Source organism: Homalodisca vitripennis, chromosome 5 (genome assembly GCF_021130785.1).
Source record: "Homalodisca vitripennis isolate AUS2020 chromosome 5, UT_GWSS_2.1, whole genome shotgun sequence".
Taxonomy (NCBI): Eukaryota; Metazoa; Arthropoda; class Insecta; order Hemiptera; family Cicadellidae; genus Homalodisca; species Homalodisca vitripennis.
The window spans coordinates 24,122,331-24,147,869 of NC_060211.1; the positions used below are offsets into that span (position 1 = coordinate 24,122,331).

General features: G+C 34.9%; 1 protein-coding gene across 3 annotated transcripts in view; it reads right to left on the reverse strand.

Annotated features, from left to right (window-relative positions):
* Positions 1-4,285: 4,285 nt before the first annotated feature.
* Positions 4,286-25,539, reverse strand: part of LOC124361861 — a 48,906-nt gene continuing 27,652 nt past the window's right edge. Inside the window, exons 8-18 of one of the 3 annotated variants that reach the window (XM_046815902.1) lie at positions 24,801-24,894; positions 24,067-24,236; positions 22,732-22,842; positions 22,340-22,456; positions 20,853-20,971; positions 18,503-18,698; positions 14,881-15,095; positions 12,813-12,929; positions 10,923-11,047; positions 5,560-5,703; positions 4,286-4,479 (exon numbers count right to left, since the gene is read on the reverse strand). In XM_046815902.1, the coding sequence (XP_046671858.1) occupies positions 4,412-4,479; positions 5,560-5,703; positions 10,923-11,047; positions 12,813-12,929; positions 14,881-15,095; positions 18,503-18,698; positions 20,853-20,971; positions 22,340-22,456; positions 22,732-22,842; positions 24,067-24,236; positions 24,801-24,894 (1,476 nt within the window). In that variant the 3' untranslated portion in view covers positions 4,286-4,411. The other 2 variants (XM_046815901.1, XM_046815900.1) reach the window with 2 other exon arrangements.

The window sequence follows — 25,539 nt, forward strand, 5'->3', positions numbered from 1 at the left end:
TATATGGTAAATTTCCCTACTCGAGTAACAGAACATTCAAAAACAGCAATTGATAACTTCATCACCAATATAGAGCCCAATAGTTTAAATGTAATTGGGGCAATCACTCATATTTCTGATCATGATGGCCAAATAATGGAATTGTTAGATTTAGAATCAAAAAATATTACTCTAGTTAGAAAACAAGTAAGAAAATTTGATAAAAGTAACATAGACATATTTCACAAACAATTAAGCTTAGAACTTTGGTTAGATGTCTCTCAATCTACCATTCCCCTTAAATATGATAGTTTTTACAATATATTTAAGTATTACTTTGATGTTAATTTTCCAAAATTGTATATTACAGAAAAGTTGGATAGTAGAAATAAATGGATTAATGAGGAGTTAAAACTAAAGCAAACTGAAATAACTTATTTGGAGTCTCAATTTAGAATATGTAAAGATAACGAATTAAAATTATTAATCAAAAGTAAAAAGCAAGATCTACGAAATAATGTAATTAGTAATAAACAGTTATACTTTGAGGAAAAAATTATGAATTCAAAAAATAAGATTAAAACTACGTGGAACTTAGTAAATTTAGAAACTGGAAAACTGTCAAAAACCTACACAAACACTAAATTATTTCATCTGGGTCACTACATAACTGATCCATCTGTTATATGTGAAACATTTAATGAATTCTTTGTGAATGCAGTTAAAGATCTAGTAGTCCCAAACATTGAGCACTCGGCAAAAGCTACTTTATTAAATGTTAGTCAAGTCAACACAAAATTTCAATTCAAAATGGTAACAGAAAATGAAATTATTGCAAAAATAATAACATCCTTCGATAATAAGTACTCTTCAGGATACGATGACATTCCTATTACAATTATAAAGGCAGCTTTGCCTTTTATTTGTATTCCGTTAACTCATGTAATCAATCATTCCCTAATCTCAGGTATATTTCCAGATAAATTTAAAATAGCCCGAGTTATACCTATATTTAAAAAGGGTAATTTAGAGGATGTGAAATGTTATAGACCAGTATCGGTACTTCCAGTATTCTCAAAAATTTTAGAAAAAGTAGTATATAGTCAATTTTCTAATTATCTCGAAACTAATGAGCTATTAGATAAACAACAACATGGCTTTAGGTCCAGTAAGTCTACTACAACGGCAGGAGTTGAGTTTATTGAATCAATAATTGAATCTGTTGATAGAGGGCAAAAAATAATTGGCATTTTTCTGGATTTGTCAAGGGCCTTCGATAGTGTTGAACACAGTAAGTTACTGAATGTACTTTATACTCTTGGAGTGAAAAGTACAGAATTGACATGGTTTAAATCATACCTGTCAGAAAGAAAACAATTTGTTGAAATTAATCATTATAAAGAAAATGTAAAAGTTAGATATAAGGAAAAATATGCTTCTCGTCTTTTAACTGTTCAATATGGTGTCCCCCAGGGATCGATATTGGGCCCATTACTGTTCCTATGCTATTTGAAAGGTCTACCTGGAATAGTATGGGGCAATGATAATAAAGTTTGCCTTTATGCAGATGACACAAACATAATTGTAACTGCGGAAAGTGAAGAGCAAATAGAAATTTCCTCTCACATTGGCTTGTCGTTGGTGAAAGACTTTTTGGACAGTAAAAATCTCCTTTTGAATTCTAGTAAATCTAATTTTATTTCCTTCTCAACAAAGCAAGCTAAGAATAAATTACGGCCCACAATATTTGTCGAAAATAAGATACTGGACCAAGTACAAGAAACTAAATTTCTAGGATTAGTTATAGATGAAAACTTAACGTGGGATGAGCATGTAAATCTTGTTATGCGCAAAACATCAAGTGGCCTTTATGCTCTAAGAAGAATGGCACTATCATGTAACATAGAAACATTAAAATCTATTTACTACGCCTTAATCCACTCCCACATTTCTTATGGTATTTGTATATATGGCACAACAACAAAACGAAATATGGACAGAATCTTAATCCAACAAAAACGGGCCTTAAAGATTATGCTCCATTTGAAACAATCCGACTCTGTTAAACATATATTTTCAGAATTGAAGATTTTTACAGTGTATAGCTTATATATTTTTGAGACAATAAAATTCATACTTTTAAATAATAAAACTACAATAGGGAAAAATGTACATACATATAATACTAGATCACATCGACAAGTTGAACAACATAGATTGTGTTTTTTCGAAAAGAAAACTTCTTTTAAAGGAAACAAATTTTTTGACTGTTTACCGCAAAATATTAAACAAGAGAAAAATCTGAACAAATTTCTTAAATCATTAAAAATTTTTTTAATAAAATCTGCATTTTACTCAACTGAAGAGCTACTTACTCTAAGAAACCATTGAAATACATTGTGCTTTTCCCCTTTTCGTTTTATTCAAAAGAAAATTGTTAATGACTACTCTAATAGAACAGGTATGAAAGTTGAAAGAAGGTGAAAACACTTAATTTTAATATTTTTATTTGTAGGCTCAATGTTTGTATGATTGTTTGTAAAACCTGTATTTAGAACTAATGTTGTTCTGGCCCGAAGAAGGCGAAAACCCCTAAACTAATCTGCACGAACCTAGTTAAGAATGTGTAATTTTGTGTATAAAGAGGTTCTTGTTTTCTGTTTTATCTCATTTGTTTTTATTGTTCACAGACATTGTAAATGTTTAAATTAAAACCAATTACTTTGTTGACACTATTTCTTGTACGATATGTACATTTTTATGAAATAAAGATGTTTGATTGATTGATTGATTGATTGATCCCTTTTATAATCACGACACAATACCAAGTTGGAGAAGTGCTCTAGATCAGAGAGTAGGCTAGATAGAAAGGGAATTGGCAATTATATTCACCTAATATAATTGTTGAAAGGAGCACTAGAAATACATAATAAAAACTGATTATGCATGATTTTAACAGTTAGATTTTTGTACTTAGCCTTGTTTTTAATGCCATTAAAAACACATTAAAATGTTAAGTACATACATCTGGACACTAAAGATCTTGAAAATGAGAACGGAAATGTGAATGAGAACCCCTGATGCAGACCCCACATCGTAAGTATTTCTTTAATAGAAATTAATTTATCGTAAGAAATTAATTACTTTCTTTAGTAGAAATTAAAATTTTGGAATAAAACATCTGTTTATCTGGAATCAGCATTACTTACTCCCATGGCCATGGATACCCTAGGTGGTATTTGGCCTCGCCAACCAGCTGCCTCCATCTCTCCCTGTCTTCACAATCCCCCTGACCCGCTCTCAATTTCCGCAAGTCCTTCTCCACCTGGTCCTTCCAGCGATTTTTGGGTCTACCTCGAGGTCTTCTTCCAATTGGATTGTGTTTCCAAACCTCTTTAATCTATTTATCATCCTCCCTCCTCATCACATGGCCTGCCCACCGAAGTCTCTTGCTCTTTGCTTCTCCTACAACGTCTGGAGATTGAAACATCTCTCTGATTTCTTGGTTGTGCCTGATTCTCCATCCATCTCCATCTCTAATAGGTCCGAAAATTTTCCTCAACATTTTATTCTCGAATGTAACCAATTTCTTTTCTGCCTGTTTATCTATAATCCATGTCTCTGCTCCATAAAGAAGAACTGGTCTTATAACAGTCTTATATATTCTTAATTTTGTTTTGTAAGACAGTAATTTTGATTTTAAAATATTATTCAATGCGTACATGCTTCTATTTGCCAAATTTATTCTATTTTGGATTTCTATTAATTCATTACTCTTTGAAGTAACTATTGCTCCGAGGTATTTGAATCTTTCAACCTGTTCAAATTTATGGTTCAGTATTTCCAAATCTTCTCTACCATTATTTCCTTGCCTAAAATAAATCAACTTTGTCTTAGCGTCGTTAATTTCTAGTCCTATTGACCGGGTTTTGTCTATTAATATTCCTGTCATCTCCATCAGTTCATCTCTGTCAATAGAAACTAACACCACGTCATCCGCAAATGCCAGTGCTCCTATCTTAGTTCCAATGCTTATACCTAGTTTCCTATTTCTTATTTCTTTTAACGCTTCTTCCAGGGCTAAATTGAACAGTAATGGAGAGAGGCTGTCACCCTGTCTCACCCCTGTTTTTACTTCAAACTCGGGTGAATATTCATTTTCCACTTTAACTTTGCATTTGGAATTTTCTAAGCTAAGTTTTGCCATTTTCGTCAGGAATCAGCATTAGTAAATATAAAATGACGAACTATTATCTAATATTGCCTAAATTTAATATCGTAGATCAATGAGGAATAAAAATAAACATTTTTCATATACAAAAATTGATTACATTTATTTACATATAGATGAGTATAATTTCAACAAATGCTTGACCTTACTTAAAATATCAATAAAACATAAATAAGAGGTGTATAATGAGCTGAGCTAAGTTCAACTGAGGCTTTCACTATTCAATGAGATCAGCTTTGCGTTGAAATCTTCATTCTTAATGTCAGCGCCTGGAAAAATATGCAATGAGTAATACCACTAGTTCAATTAGTAAAAAGTCATTCAATTGTTTATTTATTATAAATGAACATAAATTCTAAATAGTTGCAAGTGATAAAAATAGAGAAAATATGTAGTATGCCCGTCCACAAAAAATTAAAATAACTTTCCCTGTGTGATAAGCTAATGAGATAAAAGTTATTTACGAGGCCAATTCAGGAAGGAACTTGTTTTCTGTTGTTAATTCAGAACCTGGTTGGCCTGTGCTTTCTTTGGAACCTCTTGTAAAATATATAACGATGGCAAATATCCGAAGCATTAAACGAATAAGTAAGTTGATGTATAAGAAACAAGCTATTTTGTGGTCTGTAATATAATAATTATGAGCATGATACAAAATAATTATATGCACACATATATTATGCTTGTATTTTCACTGTTATAACATCTTTAGATTCTTTGTTTGAAGTTTGTTTTTGATGGAAGGAAACAGGTTTTTTCCAGACATTTGCCATTGTTTAGTGATACCAAAAAATCAGAAACACTACGTTTTGAGATCTGCAATCTGATCTCTTCTTCAGGTAAATAACTAACCTAACACATATTACAAACTGTATCACCGAACGATGGCAAACGTCTGGGAAAACCATGTTTCCTTCACAATCTTTAGATTGTTTGATAAAACAATAAATCATGGTAATAACATTTATTCTGAGTTATTCATGCATTGTCTTTGATTCTGTGTGCTGGACAACAATACACCTTTAAGGGTTATAAATCTGTACTATCCTTTTGCCTATATGAACTTTATAAGCAAAATAGTGTTTTAATGAGTCATAAGTCAAGGGTTATTGTATGTGTTCAGTACTGTTTTTCGAAGCATATCACTTTTGTATCTGCAAAATGCAATTAATTCTAGTGTTAGTTATGCTGATAAAAATTACGTTATGTATACATAAATATTTGTCCATAAGATCAAGATGTCTGTTTTTTAACAGGCATTGAGAAGTATTAGGATTCTAAACCTATTTTATATGAGAATATCCATTTTGAACTATCAGAAATGGGTTTATAATTTTATTAATGTTTACCTCGTTTCTTGTAGAAGAGAATGTAGGCATTGCTATAGTCATCGTCCTGGGGTGGCTGTTTAGTAACAAAATCGTCATTGTAATAGTGCCACTCTCCAGTCCGTGGATGCTGAGTGTAGGCAGTGTAGTGTCCAGCAGATACACCTACAATCAACAACATGTGCTATAGTCGTCATCCTGGGGTGGCTGTTTACTAACAAAATCGTCATTGTAATAGTGCCACTCTCCAGTCCGTGGATGCTGAGTGTAGGCAGTGTAGTGTCCAGCAGATACACCTACAATCAACAACATGTGCTATAGTCATCGTCCTGGGGTGGCTGTTTAGTAACAAAATCGTCATTGTAATAGTGCCACTCTCCAGTCCGTGGATGCTGAGTGTAGGCAGTGTAGTGTCCAGCAGATACACCTACAATCAACAACATGTGCTATAGTCATCGTCCTGGGGTGGCTGTTTAGTAACAAAATCGTCATTGTAATAGTGCCACTCTCCAGTCCGTGGATGCTGAGTGTAGGCAGTGTAGTGTCCAGCAGATACACCTACAATCAACAACATGTGCTATAGTCGTCGTCGTCCTGGGGTGGCTGTTTAGTAACAAAATCGTCATTGTAATAGTGCCACTCTCCAGTCCGTGGATGCTGAGTGTAGGCAGTGTAGTGTCCAGCAGATACACCTACAATCAACAACATGTGCTATAGTCATCGTCCTGGGGTGGCTGTTTAGTAACAAAATCGTCATTGTAATAGTGCCACTCTCCAGTCCGTGGATGCTGAGTGTAGGCAGTGTAGTGTCCAGCAGATACACCTACAATCAACAACATGTGCTGTAGTCGTCGTCCTGGGGTGGCTGTTTACTAACAAAATCGTCATTGTAATAGTGCCACTCTCCAGTCCGTGGATGCTGAGTGTAGGCAGTGTAGTGTCCAGCAGATACACCTACAATCAACAACATGTGCTGTAGTCGTCGTCCTGGGGTGGCTGTTTACTAACAAAATCGTCATTGTAATAGTGCCACTCTCCAGTCCGTGGATGCTGAGTGTAGGCAGTGTAGTGTCCAGCAGATACACCTACAATCAACAACATGTGCTGTAGTCGTCGTCCTGGGGTGGCTGTTTACTAACAAAATCGTCATTGTAATAGTGCCACTCTCCAGTCCGTGGATGCTGAGTGTAGGCAGTGTAGTGTCCAGCAGATACACCTACAATCAACAACATGTGCTATAGTCATCGTCCTGGGGTGGCTGTTTAGTAACAAAATCGTCATTGTAATAGTGCCACTCTCCAGTCCGTGGATGCTGAGTGTAGGCAGTGTAGTGTCCAGCAGATACACCTACAATCAACAACATGTGCTATAGTCGTCATCCTGGGGTGGCTGTTTAGTAACAAAATCGTCATTGTAATAGTGCCACTCTCCAGTCCGTGGATGCTGAGTGTAGGCAGTGTAGTGTCCAGCAGATACACCTACAATCAACAACATGTGCTATAGTCGTCGTCCTGGGGTGGCTGTTTACTAACAAAATCGTCATTGTAATAGTGCCACTCTCCAGTCCGTGGATGCTGAGTGTAGGCAGTGTAGTGTCCAGCAGATACACCTACAATCAACAACATGTGCTATAGTCGTCATCCTGGGGTGGCTGTTTAGTAACAAAATCGTCATTGTAATAGTGCCACTCTCCAGTCCGTGGATGCTGAGTGTAGGCAGTGTAGTGTCCAGCAGATACACCTACAATCAACAACATGTGCTATAGTCGTCGTCCTGGGGTGGCTGTTTACTAACAAAATCGTCATTGTAATAGTGCCACTCTCCAGTCCGTGGATGCTGAGTGTAGGCAGTGTAGTGTCCAGCAGATACACCTACAATCAACAACATGTGCTATAGTCGTCGTCCTGGGGTGGCTGTTTACTAACAAAATCGTCATTGTAATAGTGCCACACTCCAGTCCGTGGATGCTGAGTGTAGGCAGTGTAGTGTCCAGCAGATACACCTACAATCAACAACATGTGCTATAGTCGTCGTCCTGGGGTGGCTGTTTACTAACAAAATCATCATTGTAATAGTGCCACTCTCCAGTCCGTGGATGCTGAGTGTAGGCAGTGTAGTGTCCAGCAGATACACCTACAATCAACAACATGTGCTATAGTCGTCGTCCTGGGGTGGCTGTTTAGTAACAAAATCGTCATTGTAATAGTGCCACTCTCCAGTCCGTGGATGCTGAGTGTAGGCAGTGTAGTGTCCAGCAGATACACCTACAATCAACAACATGTGCTATAGTCGTCGTCCTGGGGTGGCTGTTTACTAACAAAATCATCATTGTAATAGTGCCACTCTCCAGTCCGTGGATGCTGAGTGTAGGCAGTGTAGTGTCCAGCAGATACACCTACAATCAACAACATGTGCTATAGTCATCGTCCTGGGGTGGCTGTTTACTAACAAAATCGTCATTGTAATAGTGCCACTCTCCAGTCCGTGGATGCTGAGTGTAGGCAGTGTAGTGTCCAGCAGATACACCTACAATCAACAACATGTGCTGTAGTCGTCGTCCTGGGGTGGCTGTTTACTAACAAAATCGTCATTGTAATAGTGCCACTCTCCAGTCCGTGGATGCTGAGTGTAGGCAGTGTAGTGTCCAGCAGATACACCTACAATCAACAACATGTGCTATAGTCGTCGTCCTGGGGTGGCTGTTTACTAACAAAATCGTCATTGTAATAGTGCCACTCTCCAGTCCATGGATGCTGAGTGTGTTTATGCTTCAATCTTTGTAAGAGTTGTACGGAAATGATTGAAATGATAAAGAAGGCTTTTGGGAGATGAAAGTGTGGGCACAACGCAGTTAAAAAAATGGTACAGGCAGTTTAAAAATTGTCCCACATCTGTTGACAGTGACACTTGTTTTGACCGACCTTCACAGACAACATCAAGCGTGTGTGACTTACGACTGACAGTGATCGTCGACTGATTGTTTGTGTACTAGACAATGATCTTGAAATACCAAAAACTACTGTTTGTGAAATTTTGAATATGATTTTGGGAATGACTTGTGAGAGTACGACATTCATTCCTAAATTGCTTACGACCAAGCAGAAAAACCTCCACTGTGAAATTGCTCTGGACAACTTGAAAATGGTTAGTGATAATGAAAATGTCCGAAGATGATTACTGGTGATTAGTAATTGGATTACAGTTACAAGCCAGAAACTAAACACTTCACAGTGGAAGAGTCCAGGCAAGATTCAGCCGAAAAAAGCATGTCAAGGTCTGAGCCATGTCAAGCCAATGCCGATTATTTTTTTCAATTGTGAGGGTGTTGTGCACTATGAATTTACTTCAAAAGGTCGAGACGATCAATAAAGAATATCACGTTGCAGTCTTAAAAAGATAGCAAGATGTCGTGAAAGAAAACAACCGCATTTCTGGTCAAGCGGTGACTGGCTTCTTCACCACGATAACGCACCAGCTTCCATATAGTCCCGACATAGCTCCATACAACTTTTGGATGTTCCCAACATTGAAAATGGCACTCAAAGGAACGTTGTTTGCTGATTTTGGGATCTACTATTGAGGACTGTTTTAAGATCTGGGAGCATGTGGTTCAATCAAATTGAGACTACTTCAAAGGATGCCACGGCTTGGATGACAAAGAATAGCACTAATGTGAAGATATGAACACAGGTCGGTTACTTTCCGGACAGACCTTGAATATCGTGTTGTAGACCATCAAACCAAACAACCGGTTCATGTATATTTGTTTAGTTACTAATTTGTGTTTGTATAATTTTATTTAACATGTACTTGATAACATGATTTGATAATGGAACAGCACTCCTGAAAGTAGTCATCATGGACAAAACCAGTTGGATTGACGACAGAAAGGTACATAGCCTTATTTAATTTAATAAAACATTACTATATACGGAATCAAGGCTTTACATTCACAAAAAAAAAAAAAAAAAAACAGGAAACAACAATTTTGGTCATTAGATTTATGATAAGATGTGAAGGAAACAGGATTTTTCTGGACATTTGCCAGCGTTCAGTGATACAAAAAAATCAGTAACACCAGTAGATACAATGGCAAATGTCTGGAAAAATCCTGTTTCCTTCACAATCCTTCCATCGTCAAAAACAAACTTCAAACAAAGAATGTGATAAGATCCTCTAAAAACTGTTATTGTTGTAATTCTTGAGTAAAATTGCAGGTTCTTAAGATATTCAAAGTATTAATGGCCGCCATTTTAAAAATGCTAAATTTCATGATATATTTTTCAGTAACTGGCCTTGTTATCATAAACATTTGAGCCAAACCTGGTATAATTTAATTTATTAGTTTTTAAGATATTCATTTTTTTATAACGAGCACATACAGGCAGACAGATGGGAAACTAAGCATCAGAGATTCATGTTCTAGTGGTGAAATATGTTTGTCTTGTCCTGAGCAATATCGTGGTCATACCTTTGACCAGAGAGTTGTGGGACACCCTAGTGCCAGCTATCCCTCTTCATGGAATCTCCACAAGAAGCCGTCCCTACCCCACCTCTATCCTAAATAACCTGTCAATCCAGAAGCAATCGAAAAGGTCCCTTTAGGATTAAGTGCAATGAGAGATTTCTCAGCTTCTTGTCCTAAGTAAACCAAAAATGAGTGTTGTATTGCTAGGCAACGGGATGTGTCAGCTGTCAATGTGTATTGTGTGCACAGTTCCTCCGTAAAGAACATGTTAAAAAACTAACTGAATATACAAGGTGTTTGAAAAGTCTGGGTACGGCTTAATATTTTACAAACTAAAGCAGATAACATCTATAAACTTTGCACAGTGTCATATGGCTATTTAAACTATTTTTCCTTGCTACTACCATGACATGCCAACCATGGGGGGACGGCCTACAGAGGAAAAAATGGAAATCTTAAATTAAAGCATGGGTCGAGTGATACCTCATTTGAAAGAGCTCACTTAGTAGAGTTGAATGCCACAAACCGCACCTCAAAAGGTTTATCCAATCAGAAATGGCGGGTTGTTTTAGGTACACATTGTGAAGTACATTATGCACTGCCATTTCTGACTGGATAGGCTAACTATAATTTCACTCTACTAACCAATGGTTTCACTGATTAGTATTTATAAAAAATAACAAAAAAATTTAATTCAAAAATTAAGTGGTAAGTTAACTATTTCACCAACAATGAATAATGGTAGAACTTAATTAATTCATAAACATAAAGACGACGAATTCATTTTATTTTTATTTTTTGTGTTATAAATTTATAACATAATTTGCTAATTAAAAAAAGTCAGATGCTATAAAAATCTATTTTTATAACTTAGAGTGAAATACTTAATATATTAAATATTTGGATCAAAAGTTACCTCCCACGTGGCAGACGCATGCGTAGAGATCATACAGAGAGCTGCTTGGAGACAGGTTCAGACCACAAAGGGGAAATGTCACTTTATCATCCAGCTTCATACTTACACAGTCTTGGAACACGAACCTATACAGATTACCAAGGGTAGTGAAACATGTTATATATTCTTTGTTTGAAGGTTATTTTTGACGATGGAAGGATTTTGAAGGAAACAGGATTTTTTCCGGACATTTGCCATTGTTCAGTGAAACAAGAAATCAGTAACACTACGTTTCGGGATCTGATAATATGTATTTGACGCCATTTCCTTCTTGATGAATGTGAAAATAAAGAATTGTCTTGTCTTGCCTTGTCTTGTCTGTAATCTGATCTCTTCTTCAGGTAAAGAACTAACCTAATACATAATTACAAACTAGGTTAAAATAAACAAATCTTACCAAAGCCGTGGCACGCCTAGGTCAGGAATCACAACCTACATGTTGTTTGTCAAATTCACTAACTCTATAAACATGCACTTAATAAACAACTATACAAAACACTAATCATTAAAACAAAACTGCGGAATACAGGTCACAATACGTCTTCACTCGTCTACTAACCACCTACTAGGAATTCACAACAGGTTCAGGAATTCACAATTCAGGAATCACAAGATGTAGGTTGTGATTCCTGACTTAGGCGTGCCACAACGCTTTGGTAAGATTTGTTTATTTTAACCTAGTTTGTAATTATGTATTAGGTTAGTTCTTTACCTGAAGAAGAGATCAGATTGCAGATCTCGAAACGTAGTGTTACTGATTTCTTGTTTCACTGAACAATGGCAAATGTCCGGAAAAAATCCTGTTTCCTTCATGTTATATATACGACTAAATAGGCTGGTATTTCACTAAATTATTAAAAAAAAAACACACAAACACACTCTACATATATAGTAGACTCAAGCTTATGCAGTCTCTGATTAAAAGGAACTATGGTGCAGCAACACTAGATTTAAATTCGCTTGGTATCATATCAATGAGCTTTAACGATAGTCTGTTTGGTTGGTAAAAACTACTAATTTTTACTTATAATACTAACAGTTTTTTTCTATTATAAACATAGAGTCCCAATTATCTTTTGACTGGAGCTCAGACCCTTGACCCATGTTGGCCTTTCCCAATATAATATATTAATATAAAAAAAATTTCTAATGGAATTAAATACGTTTACTACAGAGAGGATTTATAGTTTACACATAATATCAACCAATTATGTATAAGTAACATATTATTACACTCTGATATATACTTATTAAATATTGTTATATAAATATTTGTCCTACTTAGGGCAATAAACAACTTTAATTTCATGTTATTCACCGGATTAATAACAAAATTTCACTTTTAATAAACAATTTTCGTTTCTCAGTTAAATGCTGTTCAACTTACATATTTTATTTTTTTACTGGTAACAAAAAAATTAAATCTTCACGATAAAAGGGGTTTTTGCCTATATATGAAATCCTCATCTGTATTTTCAATAAATAATCCAAATATATGTATACTATTAACAAATACACTTAAGATAAGATGATAAACCATTAAGGAGCAACACCAACTATACATTTACAGACATGTGGCTAGCAGCATTTTCGGCCTAAGACAAGGAGTGTAACTGCATTATATGATAATTTGTATTTTATTTGCAATATGCAGTCTAATTTAAACAGTATTATACAATTTATCTGCTGATGTTGGTGCACTATTTTTGGCACAGCCCCACCATCCAGGTGACTTATTCTACAATGATAAGTAATAGTAATTTACAGCATTAAAACATCATTACTTTGGCAAAAATACTTTTATGGATTCTCAGACACTAACAGATTAGAAATGTTAAAGTGGACTCTTACCGTTTGAGGTAAATGATTAAATAGTTAGGATATCTCCAGACAGAGAGTGTCTTAGTCGCACATTGGTTCTTTTTGCAGCTTGGGCAGTACCAGGGGTTGTGCTCATCCAGCACCTCACTGAAATATCAAGTCACATGTTCAATGACAAATGTACATATTCAAACACCATTTCTAAACTTTTGGGCAACTCTAAGAGAGTTATGGGATGGTAAAATATACAAGAGCTATTTATAATCTAACCTAACATACTGAATTGAATCAAAATAAGATTATTTTTGTGGTTTTCTCAAAATTTCAATGACATTTACTTGAAATTAAAGTTTTTAACACAAAATTGGAAAAATTATGGGTTGTGTCATTCTGTAATGCATTTTTTAATCAACCCTTTTAATCCCATACTCATGTATACGCAACACAGTATATTTTTAAAATGTACTGGTTCATACAAATTTTTGGAAAGAAGTTGACATTGAAAATGCATAGAATTATAGTGGTTGCCAATGGCTACAAAATCATAAAAAGATCATAAGTTTTGATTGCTTGGTCTATATAGAATATCAATTTAAAAATGTTGTATTTTTACAAAAAAAATTTTATTTTTATTGCATATAATCCAAAACTAAATATATTACAAAAGTTTTCAGTTCTTAATTTTTTGATTTGAGCAATCTAAAAAAATTAAAACCAGTTAAAAACTGTAAGTATAAAAACTACCCTTTTAGATGCAGAATCCCCTTGCCTGTTTATCTACTTATAAAGATTTGTAAAAATGTGCGTATGTTTTTTTAAAGCATTGTGTTGTATTTCACCTTGGAGGTTACACATGTATTTGAACAAAATTGACATGATGGGATTAATTATAGCATTCTGACGTTGTACATACATATGTATGCTGTTTTTAGTCAAGTGGGTACTACTAGAAAAGTTTGGTATGTTTAATTTCACTAGGTGATGTCAGTTCAGAATATTGAAGTTATAAAACATATTTCAATTAGCCAATACATAAGTGGTATAAATCCCAAATCTAATTGTAGGTCCTTTAGTTTCTCCGGTCACTGGAGTATTACTTATTGATTCTAAAGATCAGTTAACATGTACAGTAACAAGACTAAACAGGGCACACTCATTCATTCTACACATCATTCATCTCATATTCACCCAAGACTTATGTCCAGAGTCTCAAGAAATAAATTACAAGTAATTTTATGGTATAAATAATAAGATTTCACTGGAAGCACTTTTAAAAGACTTAAACACTAAAAAATACTCAACAGTAAAACTCACATGAAGAAATATAAGAGAAGAGGTAAGACAAACACCCAAGCTGTTAATATTGTTAATCACAAAAATATTACCAAATCAACCTTAAAGATTAAAGCTAACTGCTACAAGTGTAAAAACTTGTGAGTAACAGATCAGGAGATAAGTGTTTATTATATAGGTGTATATATATATATAATACATATATATATATATATATATATATATATATTATACATATATATATATATATAATCTTTACCTAAAAAGTTCAAAAACTGAATGACATATAATTTATGACAAATAAATTACTTCTTTTCCCATTATAATTTCAATAAAATATCCACCAATAAAATATAATTTTCAACAATTTATCCATACAGATTCTACTTTGGTATACTTGTTATTGGTTAAAAAAACCAAACTAGAAATGAAAGAACAAGATTAAGACACTTTTATAATGAGACAAAAATAAGCATTTCAGAGACTATAAGATCTAACCATTCTCTACATCCAGTGGATATGGGTTTAGTTAATTTGTACATGAATAGGAAAATATAATGCCTTATGTTGTTGGGGAGTATTAATTCAGGCTAGAATATTTTGAGACTCAAAGCTTAATGAAATGTTAAGTGATATTGCTGTGGTTCCGAGCTTACATTAAATTGTAGGTACTGCAGTTTTCCTGATCATTGGTTTATTGGTCAACGACTCTTTTTAACGACAAATCAACTGCAAATAGCAACATCACTACACAGGCATCCACACTCAATCATCTCGTATGAAGATGTTGGAGTGGTAACGTCACCTCTGACTGAAGGCCTGGATACAGTCGTAGAGTGAGAGTGGATTGTTGATGGCAGATCGCAGCATAGTGGAGTGTTGGATGACCGACAGCTCGGGGACAGGTTCCACAAACATGGCCGCCAGGGAGTCTCCGGCACGCAGCACCAAGGAACCCTCCGGAGCCACAGGACAGCCGCGGCAGTGGGCGTTGAACATGCAGCGGGAGCAGTGGTGGCCCTGTATTGGTGTCATTCTGATCAGCAAGTTTTTGCAACATCTTGTATTGTGTGTAATTTTGGAATTGGCTGGACATGTGATTACCTTTATTTATTGTGACAAGTCTCTATCATCTGAGCAAAACATAAAAATCTAAGTGAACTTAACTTCTAGATGTGGTAACTTCGTAGCTATTATACACAATTAAAACTATATATTCGGCTGCTGTGGAGTTTGCTGTAAATGGAGAAACCAGTTTAACTTGTTGACTGCGACAAACGCCTTACAGCGCAGCACCAGACTCAGAGTAACAAGTATTAGGTCTCACTCAGTATAGAACTACAGTATTAAAATTTGTTGAATGAAGATGGTTATAGACAATGAGGCTAAAAGCCAAACAAAATACGTCAAGAAATCAACTGTGATCGCAGTGTGAACCTGTGAACTTCATATGGTGATTGTCACAAACATAGCTGTCTCAAATCTAACATTTATATTCACTTGAAACTCTGTAAACTAAGCAAAAATACACATTTACACATAAAAAATGCAGCAACAACTGCTATCTTAGCTATGAGAGCAGTTTCAGAATGGGGCAGTTCAAGCATGGCAAATATACAGAGACCACTTGTTCTTCTGAAAAAGTGTATCCCAGTTGACAGACTTACAGCCCTAAGATACTTGATGAAGAGCCTTTATTGAGCTCAATATCATAACTGTAGTGTCTCTATACAGGGTGGAAAAAAAGTATAGAACCGCTTTCACTAATTTTGTATGGCTTCACTTATACAAATTAAATTTTGTACATCACCACTTGTATTAAGAAACTAGTTTTTTGAGACCAGTGGGGACATTTTATCTTTTCAGGGGGACGGCCCGTGAGGAGTCGGATGAAAATCTTAAATGTAAGCATAGGCCGAGTTTGGTATCAAATTAAAGGTCTAGTAAATAGAAACTCATTACCGCAAACCGCACTTAAAAAGGTTGACCCTATCCAGAGTACGGGCCATTTGAATTTCATGACAAAGAAATTTTAGTAATTTTGTCTTGTGAAGTAACTAATTTACTTTCAGTAGTATGTTTAATGTCGGTTATGTAAATTTGAAAAACAATTTCCAACAAAAAATTATTTTTTTTACCTCTACATTTATTCGATAACAGTAAATAGGGGTTTTCCTGTCTTGTCTTTCAAGAAACTGAGAGTATTCAATAATACCACCGTAACTCCTTATCAACATGAGGTCAAGGTCCAGCCCTTTTATCTCAGGCAAACATAAACTGGTTCAGGCAATACAAACAGTACTGTCACAGCAAAACTCCACAGTTTTATATTTTTAATATCAGCTTGGTTTTTAGTCTACGTTATAATTTCGTCCACGTAAGATAAAGTTGAAAGTCTTCACTAGACGGTACTGCGATAGTTATAAATTTATTTACTTAAGTGTTTACATTTCTATTCTATTCTACTAGTTTTAAAAGCAATGTCACTTAGTGAGTTTGAGAGAATCACGCTGCTTATGATGCGTGGGTATGGATAATCTAGTTCGTCCCTATGAAGAAACAGCGCATTTGTTTAATGACACTTTTCTTGATAGACCCCCAATTAGTAAGTCAACAGTGTTTAAGACAGTAAAAAGATTTGAAGAAACTAGAACAGCCAAAGATCGCGAAAGAAGTGGCAGGCCTAAATCGGCAACAATATGAACAAAAAATCTTTGGATGTACTCCAAACATTTGTTGAAAATCCCAGCACCTCGGCCAGAGTGCTGATCTTGATATGAGATATACCTCAGTGTTGAATGTTTTACACAAAAACAAGTATCACCCTTTTAAAGTAACCCTAACCCAAGAACTTGCAGAGGATGATTTTGATCGAAGGACTGAATTTTGCGAAATAGTGATGAGAAAGTGTGACGAAATTCAAATTTTTTTAAGTTCGATATTGTTTTCAGATGAAGCTACATTCTTTGTTAATGGACAAGTTAATAGGCATAATTGCCGTTACTGGGCCGATCATAATCCACACTGGATGATAGAAGGCCGCGCACACAAAGGCCTCAGAAAGTGAATATGTAGGCTGGAATAATAAACAATAACATTGTAGGGACCGTTTGTGATAGATGGAAATCTAACAGGCGAAATTTATTTCAATATGTTGACAAATAACATTTTGCCAGCAGTGCGTGCTCTTCTTCTTGGGGCACATTTTAATGCAGTATGGTTTCAGCAAGATGGAGCACCGCCCCCATTACTATTTGCGGGTGCGCAATCTGTTAGATGAAGTGTTTCCTAACCGTTGGATTGGTCGCAGGGGGTACGGTTGAGTGGCCGGCTAGGTCACCGGATCTTAATCCACTAGATTTCTTTTTTGTGGGGGCTTCTTAAAAGATAATGTGTATAAAACTAAACCAGCCAACATTGAGGAGCTGACAAATCGTTTATTAGAAGAAGCAAGAAGAATTACACCCGAGATGCTTCAAAATGTGACTGCAGTAGGTTTTTATAATAGACTAGCTCATTGCTAAACAAGTGTTCGGAGAGCAGTTTGAGCACCTCATTTAAAATGTATGGTTATTTTTTGTAATACATAGATAATTTTTAATTTAATTCTTTTTGGATAATTGTGTTCCATAAAGTGTCATTTTTAGTCAGAACAGTTTACTTGAGACTGTGAAATTGCGGAGAAATAATAATTAATCAAACGTTACTTATGAAATTCAAACGGCCCGTACTCTGGATTAGGGTCAACCTTTTTAAGTGCGGTTTGCGGTAATGAGTTTCTCTTTACTAGACCTTTAATTTGATACCAAACTCGGCCTATGCTTACATTTAAGATTTTCGTCCGACTCCTCACGGGCCGTCCCCTGAAAAGATAAAATGTCCCCACTGGTCTCAAAAACTAGGTTCTTAATACAAGTGGTGATGTACAAAATTTAATTTGTATACGTGAAGCCATACAAAATTAGTGAAAGCGTTTCCATACTTTTTTCCACCCTGTATAATACGAATGATAGTGTATGTACGTTGCAACAACTTGACATGAGGCAGAGACCTGCATACATATAACACACGCTGGGATGCAAACTTTAATTTACCAGCACACAGTATGGGCATTGCACTCGGAAAAGTCATCTTACATCGGAGCTAAGCTATTCAACATCCTGCCTGAAAAAATCAAACTAAAGGAAGAGAGCTACGCTTTCAAGAGGGAGCTGGAGAAGTGGTCGGTGAAGCATCCATTTTACGCCACTGATGAATTCACAAACTGAAGAACTCAATGGGAATTGGAGACTTGAACATCTTGCTGAATTCTGACCTGTACTTTTCTTGACTCAATTCCATAACATTTTGACGCCATTGTAATTCTTAAAGAATGCACAAATAAGTATATTGTCTACTGTCTAATTCACAATTTCTTTAGGACTTACTTGGCCGTCAACGAGAAGGATTTTATAGGGCTGAGAGTAGGGCGTGACAGACGCCACTGCCTCATGTAACTGTTGGCACTGCAAGCGGTTTGGCAGTCTGAGCAGCCGAGGGTGACCAAACAACTGGATCGTTCTCATGTTGTTGTTCCCGTCTCCGACAGTATCCAACCGGAACACGAGGGACACGTTCAGCATCCTGTATATTAGTAAGAGTCATCACAACTTATCATAATTATGCGTATTTCATGATTTTTCAACCACATTCTGAATGGCTATAATATAAATTAACTTGTGAAGACCCACCCTTCATGGTGTGTCATCTTAAGACTAGTTAGTCAACTCGTAGGAAATTTGAAGGAGTCCCTTTAGTCAAACAGAAAAATACTTAAATGAGAACTCATTCATTTACTGTTGATAATTCCTTAGAAATAATTTAACTATGATTTCTTTCACTTTTCCACTTGGTACATTCTCGGTGGACACTATGTATAAAGGTAATGGAGGGTAAGAACAACTGGAATTACATTTCACAATTTGTCCAAGGTGTCCTCCGATTAAAGATGACTGATCTAGACTGAGAAGCGGACTAGACCAAATGATTATATGCTTAGAAATGGAGAGAGAGCTCTAATGGGCGTAAGCCAAATTTTCACTTAAGCTGAAGTAATGTGACAAACAATCCCAGGTTAGATCCTAAAGTACAGGAGGTTTTTTAGTGGTTACCATCCTGCCGCCTAGAGGAGCAACACACTAGAGAGGTCCACCTGTGTGCATAAAGCATTTTTCCGACTGTCCCTAAAAAAAAGAAAAATATTTGAAGGCATTTACGTTCCAGATATTAAATATATAATCTCATAAATTTAGCATTTAAAGGTAAGAAACAAAATTCAGATTTATTAACTAAAAACAAGTTTTGATGTGTTGATTTTACTGCTAAAAATATTGCACTGTACTTCCATCATTAAATTTGTAAGATTAGCTACTAAATTATGTTGATAACACTGATATATTTTTTTAAATAACAAAATTCAAGTAACTGAATAAAATTACATTTAAAGCGAAACAATATTTTAAAATTGACTATTTCAAAATATCCAATTATATTACAGTATTTGTGTTAAAAAACTTAAAACTTAAAAGAGCAGCGATTTTCAAAACACCTAACAAGCTCCCAACAGTTTGTTTAAATTTAAAAAATATTTACTATTCTGATATTTCATCTCATTTTAGTTCAGAAATTATTACTTTAGATTACAAATTTTCATTTAACATGTTCACGATGATGTGTACCCTATCGGGCATAAGGTGCCATTGTATTCCTATATGCTGAGCGTCGTCACTAAAAAGAGTGAGTGTCCAGTAACCCAGGGATCGTTTTGAGCTTCCGCAGCTCGACACTCACAGACACTCAAATAATGTGCAATTGTGCCTCAATCCCTTGGGCAAGTTTGTGTTCATGTCAAGACGTACGTGATCCTCAAACACCAAAGGTACATTCACCACTAATTATCATAAAATTAATTTTACACAACTTAACTTTAACCTCTTTCGTTCTTAACACTTTGCACTAGAGTAGACTGTAAGTGGCAAAGGTGATTTGTATGATAATTCGTAAATATTTTTATATTAAAAGTCCTCTGAGCATGTATGGATATTTTTCATAGTCTTTGTGAATCAACTTTACTATTGGATTATTTGTTCTGCAAAGTGCTGTAGTCCACTGAGAAGCTATTGAACTAAGTCAGTCGACCAGAGAGAACAATTCCAAAGGCAACTGACACATGTAGTCAAGGAATGGGAAGTAGTCACTCTCATTGGCCATCCACCCAGAGAGGATAATTCCAAAGGCAACTGACACATGTAGTTAAGGAGTGGGAAGTAGCCACTCTCAGTGGCCATCCACCCAAAGAGGATAATTCCAAAGGCAACTGACACATGTAGTTAAGGAGTGGGAAGTAGCCACTCTCAGTGGCCAACCAACCAGAGAGGATAATTCCAAAGGCAACTGACACATGTAGTCAAGGAGGGGGAAGTAGCCACTCTCAGTGGCCAACCAACCAGAGAGGATAATTCCAAAGGCAACTGACAAATGTAGTCAAGGAGTGGGAAGTAGCCACTCTCAGTGGCCAACCAACCAGAGAGGATAATTCCAAAGGTAATTAACACAAGTAGTCAAGGAGTGGGGAGTGGCCATTGACAGTTACCTTTCAAGTGCGAAAGGTAAAATAGAGTAACGTCCTAACAAGAACAGTTAAATATATGTATATTAATTTCAAATGAGCTTTCACTATCTGACATGCTATCTGTAGCTCATGCTACAGTACCATAAGTGTCACAGATATTTTGTTACCTGACTGGAGGTTTGGTATCTGGAGTGAGACCGACAGTAATCAGGTTATCTCCTTTTGTTAGCTCCTTTCGACACACAGGACACTTGAGAGTCTCCTCACCATAGTGTTGGCTGGAGCGCTGTAACACGTACCAAAACCATTATTTCAAATCTATATCTGTATTTACCTATACTTGTACTCAGGTTATCTCCTTGTGTTACATTTTTTCTTCTTTTTAATTCAAACAGAATTATAATGGCCTAAACCAGTGATTTTATGAAAACCAGCCTATGTACAAGTTGTGGCATCCAGAGACACATTGAAGACGTATTTTCATTTTAAAAAGTGATTTATAACGCAATCACATGTACAAAATTTAACAGAATAGCTGAAATGTCCTGATCAATTGATACACAATAACTACATTTAATGTTATGGATTGGCAACACTGCCAACTGTTGAAGTTGAATGACGTTTCTACAGACCCATTACTGTCGTTTGGTATTAAGCCTGTTTAGGTATCTGATTTATAAAACCCAGTTTCATTTATGTTCCATACCATTTGGTCTGAATAAAATTTTCAATTGCACCCTACATAAAAAAACCAATTTCAATTTACATATAATACTTTCTCACAACAGTTATTTTTTACTACGAAAAAGGAATGTAGGACTTATATAATTTTGATTGCTCAGTTATTATTGAGACAAAAATATATGTATTTTTTCACAATAAAATGTACTACTAATATATTGCATCTGAAAAAATGTGAAAAAATTAAGTTTTGTTTGTTACAATTAGATATACTATTACAGTAGTTTTATGTTAAATACAATTTTTAAGAACAATACACAAAATATCTACTAACTTTTTTCAGTAGGTACTAAAAAAAATGTTCTGGCATAAATCCGGTTTACATGTTTCACAAAAACATGATATTTCTCACTTCTACTCCTTAACACCATTTCCTATTGTTAGAGCATAGCTTAAGTATTGTCTTTTAAAAGACGTGAACATATATCCTAACGTAATTTAATGGTACATCAGGACACGAGTCTGTGACACCGCTTAAGCTATACAGACAGCACTATCTTGTATCTTGTTGACTATTTAAATATTTTGCATCATAAAATGAGGCTTACCTAGCTAGTGGCATGTTTCAGTTGTGAAAAGTCATTGCAAGCCAACATCAGTATGTTCAATTACAAATAAAACACAAACAGCCGATGTAATATATTTTTTAAATCCAAACAAACTCCCAGCCATCTATTGGGATATTCATTAACTACATAGAGACATGCAAATACAACAACTGTTTGCAAGAACAAACAGTGAAACAGTCATGATAAAACAGCTCCAACAAAGGACTTAAAAGGGTTTATATAAAGGAGTTCAATATAAAAAACCGATGATATTCTCAACTCATACATCAAAATTTGGTTTAAAGTACAAATAAAGAGAAGACCTACTCATGAGCAGTTTGCTACAAGAAATGAATGTAACTTACAACAATACAGGAGTCACATAGTATACATGTACAGCCGATGTGACGACTCATGTTGGATTCCTTCTCCTCCAGGCAAATGGTACAAGCATCACCAGACATGTCCTCACCCGCCTTCACCTGTCGGATGTCAGACTTGTTAACTATGTCATAAATCATCTATTCTTATAATTCTGATAAAAAGTAACTTTAAATCAAATTATTCCTATTATGATAAAAACCTCTTAATAAATTATTAAGTACATTACAAAAAAATTAAAGCATAATAAATGAAAATATTAAACTATATTCTAATAATAAACTATGTGTATTTCACAATACAAAAACCGTATTAAACTTTACAACGAAATTTTAAGAAAAATACCAAAATTATTCTGCTGAAAACAACAACATACCTTATCACACTCAGCAGTTTCTACACCTGAGAAATGAGAAAAGTTCGCAAGCTCGAAAGCGTAAAGGCTCCGATTAGTGCTGTTAATGTAACGCACAAGGTGATTCTCATCCTGAAAGCAAAACATATATTACTATCCCAGTCTAGCTTAATTTTTTAATTATTAATCCATTTCACAGTGTAGCAGAACAATTTTTATTTTTTACAGTTTCAAAAAAATTACATTTTGTAGCTCTTTATTTAATAAAGTCTAAATCAAAATGTATCCTTAATGATTAGACTATCTCATTGGCCAGCTGGGATGGCTCAACGGAATACCTGTTGGACTGATAACCAAAGGTTCATCATTATATAGATTTATATATTATAATAGCTATTAACTTCTGGTTATTATTGATTAGAAACATTGAATATATGTATGTACGAGGGTGTATAAAAACAAAATTGACGTATTTCATTCTGTTCCAATTTTCACGCTGTGACATGATCACAGTCTGCATGGAAGTATTCAGTTCAGAAGAGGGAGCAATTGTGGAAGGACTTGGTCTATGTGCCCAGCAACATATGTACAAGAAAAGACGCTGCATTAACATTTTTTGTACACCCCCGTCAACACTCATGGCACCTACCGTGAGCAAAGTTTTCGATAGTTTAAATGTTTGGAAACAATATCATAGAAAACATGTCTTGAAACTTGACGGAGCTCCTCTGAAGCTAAAGAAACCAAATTTGGCACACAGGTTTATTAAACAATACGAGGAAAAAAAATTGTGTTATTTCTTTAAATTTAAAAATGGCATTTTTTTTAGTTAAATAACAAATCAACCAGTATAGTAACGAAAAATGTACTAGACATTATATAATTGTAAAATTTAATTACAATTCCATCAGTACTTGTTTCAACGAAATCCGTCATTGCAAAAGCGAGACTGACAATTTTATAGGTAGGCTTGCACTAGCTCGGAATAGCAACAATTTTGCCTTTTGATAGGCATCAGCTGTTTTACATAGGTTTTGAGAATTTTATAAGATACAAACTATTTTGTAATTTTTTTAACAATTTCAACTGCACTTTTTCCAACAAAATCCGTCAATGCATAAGCAAGCACGGCCACTTTAAAGATACGCTTACACAAACCAGGAGCAACAAACAACTGACACCTCTCAACTCTGACATGTTGGGCGCTCCCGGTCAACAAAAAAGAAAACATTCATTTAATTAAAAAAAAAAAAGATTGGGCAATGGTTTCTGCAGTTATTGTAAACAGTTAGTGTACAAATACACTTCTCTAACTCATGAGGTTGTTTCCTCTGTCCACCTCATGAATATACTTACCAGAACTTTTGCTATGTGGTAGTCCAAGACTTCTGCCAACACTACCGATGAGAGAGGTCTCCCGATTATGTTCAGCAGCTGCTCCCTGAGGCTGCCGACTGTATCTCTCTTGTTGACAGTCAGCAGATATTGCACTGGCTCACTTTCTTTTGCACTTACGAATGTGACAGCTAAGGAACAAGACAGAAATTAGTAATAGTTAAATGTGTTACATAAAAAAGGAATTCTGTATGATTCAATTTTTTTTTAGATATCTAAGTGATGATGAAAATTATATAAATTAACTATTTAAGTGTCAAGGACTTGAACAGTGACACACACATTGCTTGATAATTGCTAGCATTGCTACAAAAGACACAACACATTTGCTACAGAACGAAATACAATGTGGTTTATACTAGTTTAGGGGTCTGCATTGCAACACTCAATTCTGTATACTTCAAGCTAGCATTTTTTGAGCTTGTCCAAGTTTCCAGCTAGTACAACCAGGACCTTAAAAGTAAGGATTAAGGTATGTAAGGACAAAAGTTTGTCAAGCAGACTCAGTGACACAGAAACTGAAGAAAGAAAGATACTACAGTAATACTTAATTTATAAAAATACATAACAAAGTTATTCAATTACATTAAGCTAAAGGTAAATCAGTCATTGAAACATTCATATATACAGACAAAATAATACAGAATTAACAAAGATGTATGATAAATATGACTAACTAGTTCTATAAAACTTACAAAGTTGCCGTTCCATAGCATGAGGCAAAGGTACAGAGAGATACATAAATGGCTCATAGGTCACGGACACGTGGTCACACTTTGAGCAAACAACCTGCACAAAAGAAATGTTCAACTTACTAAAGGTTTCTATTTATTAACTACATTTCTACTTAATAAAGTTAATTTTTTATTATAAAACACTATACTGTATACTATACCTTTAGAATTGGTAAATAGAAAATGATTATACATTTTTTTACAATTATTTGTAGTAGGATTTCCAGTTTAATGAGACAATAAGTACAATGTAAATAATACTCTGATAACATTTTGTGCTTGTAACATTGAATAAATATGTTCTTTTACCCTAATTTCCACAGGTCTTGATGTTTGGCCGATATACGTCTTGTTGCAACCACAGTCAATTTTATATATCACATTCTTGGTTTCTTGTTGTTTGTTTTTTTTTTTTCGGTTTTAATTTTGTTAAGTAGCTTCTTATATTATTTTGGGACTTAAAAACAGTGCGTATGTTAAATTTATAATTTATCTTACGAATTTTTTTTATGTTCCTTTTACATAGTTTTAAATTTTATTATATTTTTATCATATATTTATTCTATTTTACACATGTTTTTTCTGTAAACAATGTCAAACTGATGATGCCTTAACCGGCGAAAGCACTTTTTTAAAATAAATTTAATGTGGAAAGTACCTAAAAAAATGTCTTTTCCATTAAAACCTACCTACTTCCACC